Below are 12,321 nucleotides of genomic sequence, written 5' to 3' on the forward strand. Positions count from 1 at the left end.
TTAAAAAATCTCTAAACAACCCAAAACCCTAAAAACTATACAAAACCTAGTCCCCCTCAGCATTGGTTTTCCTAGTGAGAAGGATTACGAAAATATTCTACATCTCTTTTAAATGTATATCTCCTTGAAATGCAATAATCCTGATACAGTAATGGAATAAAATAAAATGTGGTTTTTCACCGGGGTGAAACTAAGCATAAAAATCTATTTAGACGAAATTAATGTAAGATAGAGGAAAGAGAAACGAGGCAAGAAAGTTTGGGAAAACGTGCATAGCATATAATGTAATATTATCAAATAAAGCCTATTTATTGGCGTCGCAATTCTGATTTATGGATTTTAACAAAAGTTTTCCACTCTGGGCGATCCGATCGGCAGGCTTATCGATTGTAATTATTCAACTTCTCAAACTTTCCCTTTCTTTACACCTCCTCCTCTTCATTCAGTCTCACATACATTCCTTCGAATGGGGGTGCCATAATCCACTGGCTCCGGAAACTTTAAACTCTTGTGCGTTATTATATTTAAAAATATTACCATGTTATTAATAATTCCTTAAGAGGAATTTGTGGCTTTTTTCGTGCAAAACTTAAATTTGGACTTGAAGCCAAAATACCCCACAGAACTGAATTTGTTTTTTTTTTTAATTATTGAAGACAATATTAGCAATTCTTAAACGAATATTTAAAACTGAAAAAGATACAGTCACATCTAGGACTTGAACTTAGGACCCTTGCCTTGCCGGGGCACCGCTCTATCAACTGAGCTAATGGGACCCTATCTCTTTCGGTCATATTTAACTGTATCACACTTCGAATAAGAAATACCGACATTGCCTTAATTTTTCTCACCGCACATTTTTATTGGCTGGTATCTTTATGTATGATCGCAAGATTCAACTCGAAAATTACAAGTAACTGGAAAATTACAATTAACTGGAAAATTAAATATTACAATTTCAGGTTTTACTCACTAAGTTATTCCAAAAAAATTAATTTTATTTTTTTTAAATCAAAATGTGCAGTAAATATCTAATACGGATGTTTCTACTTTGTCTAATTGTGTTTTAAAGTCTAGAAAATAGGCCATTAAATAGTTCAATTCCTCATTAATTTTGGAGACAACTTTGAAAATTTTTTTTTGCGTTAATCGTAACTACAGGGTTTTCCAATAAGAGGTGTTATTTTGATATTCAATCGTAAAAGATCAATGTTTTCGTTACTTGTGTGGCACGTAGCGCAGTTTTGTTGAAAGCAAACGTTGTCCAGATCAATATCATCCAATTCCGGCCATAAAAAATCATTAATCATCTCTCGATTCACAATCCATTCACCGTAACTGTTGCTCCAGCCTCATTTTCGAAAAAGTAATGTCCAATGACTCCGACGGACCACAAACCGCACCAAACAGTCACACGTTGAGGATAGAGAAGCTTTTCAACAATAACTTTTGGGTTTTCCGAGCCTCAGATGCGACAATTTTGCTTGTTGACGAAGCCACAGAGGTGGAAATGGGCCTCATCACTAAAGATGATTTGCATTTGATTCACTCAAGTAAATTTTAATAATTTCAATGCATTGTTGAAGCATGTATCGTTCCATTTTTATTAATGGCGTAGTTTCTACTTGTCAAATGTCAAAAAATGACAGCTTCAAAAGTAACATCTACCGAAATAGCGGGCTATTTAAAATAACACCTCTTATTGGAAAACCCTGTATTGAAAAAAAACAATTAACCTCTAATATCGTGAAAAAAAGATTCATATGATGGCCTTTATTTTATTATTTGAAACAATAATACATCAAGTACCTACCACACATTCATGCTAGATATTTTTGACAAATTTCGATTAAACAAAATAATTATTCAGTTTGGTTGGGTGTGTTGGTATCACATCCAAATTGATGTTTTGTATGAAAAAGGTCGCGCAGTTTTTCCTCTTGGTGGAATGAAAAAAACACCGAGAGTCCCGTTGTTGTCGGAACAATGCCAACCCTTTTAGTGACTAGAAAAAGAAGCCGGATTCTTTTAGACTCCCATCTGAACAGAGCATAAACCCCAAATATGATTTATTATAACCGTCCGAATGATGCCACATGAAGCAGCACAGTATCTCGTATGATACGAGATATGATATTACACCACTCTTTCGCATCTCCAATCATCTGTCATCATGGGCTGGTAGATTCTTTAATAGTGACCAGCTGCTGACCCTGTAAAAATCTCAAGTACGCCAAATAATTAAATTTGGCAGCCACCTCTGGGCTGGAGCCTAACAATACTTGATAAACCTTGTTGATTCTGTGCAAAAGAGGGCGGTCCGTCTGATTGTCGACAGACCGAATGCCATCTCTAATGCACATACCTAATGTGGGGATGCTGAGTCTGTTCTACGGGTACTTTAATGGAGCCTGCTCTCTGGAACGAGATACAGGCATCTAATTTTCATCCGTCATATAATCCGAGCCTCTTTAAGACCCGCATTAATAAATCCCTTCCTTCAGCCCCCACCTTAACCTACCTCGCAAGGCTGCCCAACCCATGGCGACATAGCTCCACTGCCTGAACACTGTACATACAGGGGCACTCTTTCGAGGAGTCACATAAAAAAATATGTATAAATATAAAATCTATAACACCACGGCGCGGCGTGGAGAGTCATCTCAGGCGGGATTCAATCTCCTCTAAAAATGCTCTCCGCTGACTCCAGTTCTTCACCATCTGTCTCCAGTACTCACTCCTTCCCATCCTGGTCCAATTTTCTCCTATGCAGTAAGCCCGCATTTTCATTGGTATGCTTTCACTAGGACACCCAATTGGAAATGATTTATGGTGCAGCTACTGGTCATAGGCATTATTTCTACATGTTCAACACAAGACAGTTTTAAATATACGGAATCTTATTATGGAATAGATGCATAACAAAAAAATCGTGCTCATGGTTCTCTATGATCCAATATTCTTTAATCGTATGCAATCCATTTTCCAGCATAGGTTTAAAGTTTTATCGAAGAATTTTGCATTCTATTCAGCATTCATACATGTTGACATACTATATGCATCTCCCTTTAACATTTGTTTACTAATTCTCCAACCCAACCTGTTGTCCATAACATGTTTCTATATGATGGTGTGGAGTTTATACCTCAGTGACCTTGCAACAATTACATGTTTATACTCTGATTGTGTGGAGTTTGTACGTCAGTGACCTTGCAACAATTACATGTTCCTATCTGATTGTGTGGAGTTCATACCTCAGTGAACTTGCAACAATTACATGTTTCCTATCTGATTGTGTGGAGTTCATACCTCAGTGATCTTGCAACAATTGCAATTGAGTCAGTCTAATGCGGAAACTTGTGCAATGATCAAGCCAGTAACGTAATATCGATTCTCAACAAAAACGTGCAGTGTTGAAATAAGGTAAGGAAGTCAGATTCATTCCCTATATCCTCCGTTCCTTAAGCAATGCCGCAGTTTTGTCACTTTTTGATTTCAGTCCAGTATACGTATAAAAAAATACAAATACTGTGACTACAATACAGTATATCCATCATAGAAGCTATAACCTTCGCAATGTCTAGGCTACGTAGACTGTTATCGGCCTGCCACTGTTTTCCTCTAAATAATTCAACATTCCTACGAAGTAGAAAACACCTGGTAGTTCCGCCAGGGAAAACAATAATTGCATATCTATTTAGTAACAGTAATAGGCTGGAAAAATAATCCTGGTTGCTTTTTACACCCAATCTGAATGCATCATAAGACAACCCTCTAAATGCGGTTACAGAAATAACCTTATTATTATCACCATCACGTCAAAAACCACCTGCATAAGGAACAATCATGTGGTATTATATTTGGAGCTCAAAAATAGGGAACTATATAATCCTATTACCCGTGTAGTGTGTAGTCTCTCCTGGCATAATTCTCAAGATTTGTAACGCATTTGTAAAGGTCTACGGTGGACGACTTCACCTGTGCGGTAAAGTGGACTTTCACACTATAAAGGGGGTCACCCTATTTTTAATATTCAGTTCATGATATTGAGTCAACACTGCATCAAATCGACTTGTTGTAGATTCTCAGCGCACCTAAAACGCTAACGCGGTTAGAATAGACGTACGCATACATGTAAAAAGATACTGGGCCGATGTACGCAGTGCATTACTACATTCCTAGGCTAACGTGGGCACTTGTCTTACGCATGCAACGTAAATTTTAAACGTAGTATCGCGATATTAAATGGACTTTGCGTTATAAATAACATAAATCTTAATAAATCTGTAGTGGTACGCCAGTACTTGAATCGGACGGTGTTAAGTACTACTTAGTACACGTCATACACAGTGCTAAGCGTTAAGGTACCTAGGCCATCATAGAACATACTGGAAAATTCGGCCATTGCTCATCGTTACGGGTGTCAATCTTCGTAGCCATAGCAACTAGAATGTTCGGGAACGTTCTTAGGTGCAACTTGAATCGCATTGGCACCTTATATAAGCGACAGCGGGAAGGACTCAGTCAGTCTAATACGCCCTACGTTCGAATCAAAATAACTTACTCCTTTCGCGCAGCGTTTACTTAAATAATCCTTGCTGTAATAAATTTATTATAAAATATTACATGGTTTACTTTCGACATCGAACACATCTTTAACCTTCGCAATAAATCTACTGATTGTTTATCTCCTATTTTAATAACAAATATCCGTAAACGCCAAACGCCAAACATAACATTAACCGTCAAATCAACTCGTTGGAAAGCCTTCCATCAACGCCATCTTTCTTTTACACATACCACGTCGATCTGCAACACAACACAATAAGCGAGCTTCTGAAGCATTGATTTTCATGGAAAATATATGCACTGTCAGTTGTCCAAATACCTTAATGCGTTGCTTACATTGTATACGTGGGTCGTGGTGTCTTTACTTTCAAACAACACTCAGCAACTGAATTATTCATCACCTTAGTATGTAAGTACCACAACCTACTCCTATAGTAGTTAAAAGAATAGTTTGTTGCTCACCTCAGATATCTCCTCGAAGCTATGGACTCCCATGACATTATCTGGCAGGGGCCTAGCGTGTGCGCGCGGGGAACAGCATCGCCCTGCGGCCCTCACAGAGCGCTGAGAACGTCGGGCCCGCCCGCCGGCCGCCGGGGCTGGGCGGCTGCCGCTGCCATCTCCACTCAGTTTCCTGCAAGGTAAACGGATAGCCGTTAGCAGGTGACACCAGTAAGCTGACAATAAATGGAGATCGCGCTAGTCTCATGACAGAGCCACACGGAGAAAACATACTGTTAATTTATTAAAACTCTGATCAAATTATTCGTTTTCCTGTTAAAAATGGCATTGCAGGCTTAAGGAAAGGAAGAAGGGGAGGAAGTTCCACGATGGAAAAGTGTATGAGGGTTGGGTAGGAATCTAGGTATCAGTATGTCCAGGAGTGATGGACGAATGAATATATATTTTTTTTATTTTTTTTTTATTAGAAGATAATACATTACAAAATGATAACAAAGTAATAATGTATTATTCCCAATGAGTTTATAAAACTCATTTCGGGAAAGACAACATTAGAAAGGACAAGGCAAATAAATAAAATACATTAAAATAAATAAACGCAGGTGTTATTATGGAGTACCAGAGAAAGATTGTATTAGTCATTAATGAAACTGCTAAGGAAATATCTTTTAAGAGCTTTTGTCAATGTTTTTTTGTTAGTTGCCGGAAGTTTTAAATTACTAGGTAATGCGTTATATTGTTTGTGTGCAATGTATTGTAAGGAGTTAATTCCAAATTTGGTCGTGTAAGTAGATGATGATAAATGTATTTGATTTTGTGATCGTGTTTTGTGCTGGTGTATGTCAGAATTAAAGACTGGTTTAGTGTTGGTGTGTGAGGAGTGTTGAATTATTTGTAGAATGGCAGTTGTGATGTTATACTTTGGCAGGACTGTAAAAGGAAGTATTTGTGTCTGTGAGTATATATCTTTGACATGTGTATCCCATGGAAGATTATATATATTACGTATGGCTCTATTTTGAATTACTTGTATTTTGGAACTTTTTTTTTTGGTAATGGTTCCCCAGATACTAACTAGATAACTCAGGTGGGAGTGGATCATTGCATAATATGTTGCACGCAGTAAAGATGTGGGGAGCACACCTTGGAGTCGATAAAGTACACCGGTTATCGGGGAAATTTTGGATTTTACATTCTCAACATGGGAGTTCCACGAGATATCCTTTTCACTGTGGGAGGTCAAAGAATCTCCGCAAACCAGACTCTCCCGATCTGGCACGTCACGCACCTGGTGGGCAGACCTATCCTGAACACCCTCTCCCGATGAACCCGGGCAACCCTGTTAAATCACCAAATCATTTCAATCAACCAATATTTATGTCATAGATCACACGTTTGTATGATCTATGACATAAATATTGGTTATCTACTACTTACTACTTATTGGTTATCTAATACTTACTACTTATACTATCTACTACTTATTAACTCTTACGTAGTCTCACGTCTCGATTACTGCAACGGCATTTATGCCAGCCTTCCAAAATATCAAATTGACAAACTTCAATCAGTGTTTAATGCAGCAGCACGGCTCATAACCGGGGTTTCAAAATATTCGCACATTTCAGAACACCTTCGTAACCTTCACTGGCTCAAGTGCCCTGAAAGAATCCAATACAAACTGTGCTGGATGGTGTTTAAATCCATCAATGAAATGGCCCCACCCTAGATCTCTGAACTATGCTTCCCGGAAAATACTGGTCTGAGGCAGTCAACGCTTAGATCAGCAACATCAGCAGCTGTAGGCAGACTGATAGAACCTATGCGCAAGCCAAATACTAAGTTTGGTGATCTTTCGGAGTATCTGGGCCGAAGGCTTGGAATAAACTCCCATAGGAACTAAGATCCATAACAAGTCCAACAGAATTCAGGTCTAAACTAAAAACTTACCTTTTTAAGTTGTCGTACCCTTAAATTAAATATACCAATCCTAAGAGAAAGTCCAGTTATATTCAATTTTTCAATTAAGTCCTAAACCCTGTATCTAAATTTCGCCAATAAACAATTAGAAAATGTTAATTAAGTTTTAATCTCAAGTGACCTACCAGGTAAGTATTGTACTGTATATTTTCTCCATAATTAAGTAATAACATTGTAGAAATTTATTATAAGTTTGTACAGCGCCCTTGAGGTGTTTTTGCACAAAAACGGCGCCATAAAAGTCATCCAGGTATTATTATTATTATTATTATCCAATATCTCCAATGCCTCCCAAATTGAAAAGCTTAGTAAACATCAAGCTGTATTATCGTAATATGCTGTTATAAATTAGCTGTTTTCAGGGAAACCGTAAAACAAACGAAACCGCCTTGAACCTTTCGAAGGTTATAAAAACATATAGGTATATGAATGATTTTTACACAGAAACAAGATTTTTTATCAATTTTAATTTCAAATTTGACCTATTGTAAGAAATACAAACGCAAAATGAATCAATTTCACATTTTCATAAAAGAAAAGCAGAGGAAACGATGTTCACCAATACGGGGTGGAGCAGAAGTAATGACCTGGTTTTGAGGAGGTATAAAAATGATCTGTATATAATCCACAGACATAGGAATTAATAGACGAGAAGATAAAGGCGAGGGGTAAAATCAACTGTTGAAGAACGAAGGGAGTGAAGATGACTGTGATTCGTCAATAAATCAATCTGACAGTAAATAGGCATCTCGCATTATAATATCACCATTTACTTCTTAAAAGTAAAATCTGCTTTGAATGAATAGACATTTTTACATGGGAGCGCAAATTACTCGCCACGTTATGAACAAATTTGCGAAGTCCAAATTCGGCAAAGTAAGGCAGCTTCTATATTCAGAGTCGTAGTTAGTTTCAGAGTATTTAGTTAAGACACTTTTATAAATGTTCATATTTTACTTCCCAGCAACCAACCAGCTTTGTGTTTCGCGTCCAGACGTTTCTCGATGTGATAGTAACAACTGATTCATATTATACGATGTGAATATGCTTAAAATAAAATAAAATAATGCTTATATATGGAATGTAATACGACAATTGGGTTTATTCTCTTTTTTCGCATCTATTTTTACCAGTTTTCATAGTACAAGTAAACATTTTGCCGTGTTATTTCGTAAAATGAACCGATGATGCCTCGACCATAGTTCGCACAAGAATGATGACGTCACGTTTTCAAATATCACTTGAGGCCGTACGCGAGCCCAGCCGGCTCAATGGAACCGGTATGGGGAGTGGGGATAATACGCTTTTAATCACTTAGGGCAGGTCTACCTAATATTCATATGTCTATGATATAATCCCATTTTTTCATTATGCTTTGAATAACACCTCAGCAAGATGGCGGCCTTCAGCAGCAATACACCGATGTAGTTTATTTCTAAAGTTTTGGGCTGCTTTTCTTGCAGCAACAAATTGCAACAATAGAGTAATCTGGGAGATCTGTGGTTCCAAGAAGATGAAGCTACAGCACACATAGCTTGGCTTTCTATGGACAAATTTAGACAAATGTTCCCTGCTCGACCTGTGTCTCTGAGGGGTGACATGTGATAACCAGCGCGCTCGCCAGATTTAAGCATGTGCGACTTTTTTCTGTGGGGTTATTAAAAAGAGAACGTTTTCAAACATAGCCCCTACACTTAAGAAAAGCTGAAGACCCAAATTATCGAGGAGCCATCCGCCATACCCCCTGAAATGTGCAGAAAAGCAACCCAAAACTTCAGAAATAGACTACATCAGCGTATTGCTAATGAAGCCCGCCGTCTTTCTGAAGTGGTATTTAAAAATTAATGAAAAAATCTTAATATATACCTACAGATCATAACGGAAAGTCTCAAAGATTTTTTTTTACCTTTTCAAAACCGGGTCATTACTTCTGTCCCTCTCTGTACTAATAAGGTTGCTTGAGATTTCTTTCTATTTGTCTCAATCATAACATTTCGTCAAATCCTTTTACAAAAGTATTTCGTTTTTTTATTTTAACAAGGCATAATTGTGACTTCATAATTTGTTTTGTAAGAAAAATCTCAGTGTATCACTGTATTGTTATGTACGAGTATGCCGACATTAAGTTAAATTAACCTAGGAAAAGCTGTGTGGTTGTCGTGCAGCTTATTTGAAAGATAACATACTAGTGGAAAAAATCCTTACAAAATGTATGAAGGCACAAATGTATCTATTCCACCCGCTAAGGGTGTAAAAACAAATAGACCTCCCATCTCAGAAACGAATGAAGATTTTTTTCAATTTTGCTCACATTATTTAACTATAAAACGTAGAGATGTCACGAAATTTTAGGACGTTACGAGTTCTACAAAAAAAGTTACGATAGTGGGCAAGTATTAAAATGTTTCCGTCTCGGTAAACAACGGATATTTTATTGAAGAGTGAAATATTTCAGCGTGTTGATAATTCTCCTTTCTGTGACGTATTTTATGGCGTGCTTAGTTGGCGCAAATGGGCACAATCCCTTTATTACACCCGCAGGATAGATAGGCAATCGTCTCAACCAAAGATACGGAATATACTAGATTAAACCTTTTGGCGTTGTAAATGACCACCTAGATAATAATAAACCTGACAAAAATTAATAAGAAGATAAGATAATTGATAAATGCAACGATTGGTTGGTGGCTGAGTTGACCATCCAGGCGTTTTAAAGGTTTTGCTGGATCCAAAACTGCTTCCGAATTACATCTTTAGATGAACAAGAAAGTGGACTGCAGATAGTTTAAACGATATGAAATGAAATGGTGGTTGTTAGAGGATTGTTAGAATATGGTGAACAAGGTATGGAAGAAAGTAAAATGGGATGACCAATCACATACCATTATATCTCTGCGAAAATGCACATAACACAATCACAATATAGTGAGTTCCACCGTGATATCGTGAGGTAATTATCGCCACAACAAAACGAATGAGTAGTAAAAATCATATTTTGCACCTTTTTTTATTTTTCAATGAGATTTTGTACACGAAAAACAGCAATAACTTGCTTTCAAGGTAGTCTCAATCCTTCTTCTGTTTTCAAAACAAATGCACTCGAATTTGCACTACGCTTTGTGATTGTTCCAAATTTCAAATATTTTTTCATCGCTAGGGATAGAATAAATGACATCACGGTAGGAATTAAGCATGTTCTCATTTCAGAACAAAATAGGTGTCGTGCTTCAATTACTCTGTTCTAAGTTCTTCTTCGTTACATAAGAAACATCTTCCACCTATGATGAAGATAGTAGGGTTTTTTGTTTTAAATATTGTCAAGTTATTCATATTAGGTATCTAACAAAGAAATGTGTATTTGTCCATCCGTGCGTGTACATGATTGCCACACAAAGTTGATCAAATGAGTTGTCATGGACAACGAGTCTGTAGGATATCGGGAAGTGGGGTAATTTCTGCTTCAAAGATCACACATTCATTGAGTAATTCATTAACGAAAACAAAAGTGAAAAAAGGTGGCAAAATTTATTTACATTCAAAATAAGAAGACATATTATTAGCTAAATTCCTATCTATATATATAGCAGACTTAACTTAATGGTTAGAGGAGCTGACTGGCAATCGGAAGACTGCGGGTTCAATTCCCGTCAACAACATTTGTTCTTTCTCAGGGTTTTTTTTAAAATTCGTATGGATATTTCAGGCGAATAATAATTGTTTTTAATAAACTAGCTGGTGGCTTTTCTGGGGGTTATCCTTAGGATATAAACATATGTATACCATTGCACACTTTTCTGTAGGCCTTTTTAAGATATACAGGGTTTTTCAATAAGAAGTGTTATTTTGAATAGCCCGCTATTTTGGTAGATGTTACTTTTGAGGCTGTCATTTTTTGACATTTGACAAGTAGAAACTACGCCATTAATAAAAATGGAACGATTCACGCTTCAACAACGCATTGAAATGATTAAAATTCACTTGAGTGAATCAAATGCAAATCATCTTGAGTGATGAGGCCCATTTCCACCTCGGTGGCTTCGTCAACAAGCAAAATTGTCGCATCTGGGGCTCGGAAAACCCAAGAGTTATTGTTAAAAAGCCTCTCTATCCTCAACGTGTTACTGTTTGAAGCGGTTTATGGTCCGGCGGAGTCATTGGACCTTACTTTTTTGAAAATAAGGCTGGAGCAACAGTTACGGTGAATGGATTGCGCTATCGAGAGATGATTAATGATTTTTTATTGCTGGAATTGGATGGTATTGATCTGGAAAACGTTTACTTTCAACAAAACGGCGCTACGTGCCACACAAGCAACGAAACCATTGATCTTTTACGGTTGAATATCAAAATAACACCTCTTATGTGAAAATCCTGTGCATGTCGATCGAAAATTATTTTGATTTTTCTCAGAAGGTGTAGCGCCCGAAAATATTTGTTTACGACTGGATTACAAAAAATCGACTTTTATCTACTTTCCATAAATATAATACGCATGTATTATATATGTAAACCTTCCGAAAGAAATTTTCTAAATGATAGTTATAACACTATCAAAATCTGTTGTGTAGTTTATAATTACTATGCGCACAAACAGACAGACGCGAATAGCGACTTTATTTTATACTATTTAGAGATTGTCCATAAAAACCATGTCTTATAAAAATTAGCTTATCATCAAAAAATAACCCATCTGTATGTCTATTTAGATAAAAGTCTTTAAAGCTCTTTGATCGCTTAAATCATCCAGACAAAGCAGGACGAAGAAAACCAAATTTCCTACGAAATATAAATATCTTTATTCATTTTCTTTCTGCTCAATGTTTACCTGGGGAACGAAGGGAGATGTTTATCAAAAAAGGATTTATGTTCTTTTTAATTCAGGATTTGTTCTTGAGTACGACTGAAAGCAACGTTTATTATGTAAATACAACACTGCGAGCACTCTGCTCTATCTTTGAATCAATAAAGAAGAAACGTTTTGAGAATTTTAAGTGTAAGACTTTGTATTCCCCTTGTTTCCAATTTCTTGATGTTTGGGAGTTTTCATTTGGTATGTTTTTTATAGAACTAAATTCCTGACAAAATTTTTTTTAAATGTAAATACTGTACAGGACTCTCAAATGCCTGAATCCAGTTGGACTAAGGAAGCTGGCTAACTGTAAGGATGAAGATAGTGGGGAGGGGCCTTACCTGGATGTTTTAGATCTGAAGGAAGATTCGGGTTCTAATTAAGGATAAAGAAATTGTCTTTAACCTTAAAGATAACGACTTTTTCACTGTCGTCCGGGGAACTTGAATTGAGGCTAAGAA

General features: G+C 36.8%; 1 protein-coding gene across 1 annotated transcript in view; it reads right to left on the reverse strand.

Annotated features, from left to right (window-relative positions):
* LOC149410761 (43 kDa receptor-associated protein of the synapse) overlaps positions 1-12,321 on the reverse strand; it is a 170,758-nt gene that overhangs the window by 103,064 nt on the left and 55,373 nt on the right. Inside the window, exon 2 of the mRNA XM_089648335.1 lies at positions 5,032-5,203. Within this exon, the coding sequence (XP_089504461.1) occupies positions 5,032-5,064 (33 nt within the window). The 5' untranslated portion in view covers positions 5,065-5,203. The remainder of the gene's footprint in view (positions 1-5,031; positions 5,204-12,321) is intronic.

Source organism: Hesperophylax consimilis, chromosome 27 (assembly GCF_061612785.1).
Source record: "Hesperophylax consimilis isolate HC1 chromosome 27, BYU_Hcon_1.0, whole genome shotgun sequence".
NCBI lineage: Eukaryota > Metazoa > Arthropoda > Insecta > Trichoptera > Limnephilidae > Hesperophylax > Hesperophylax consimilis.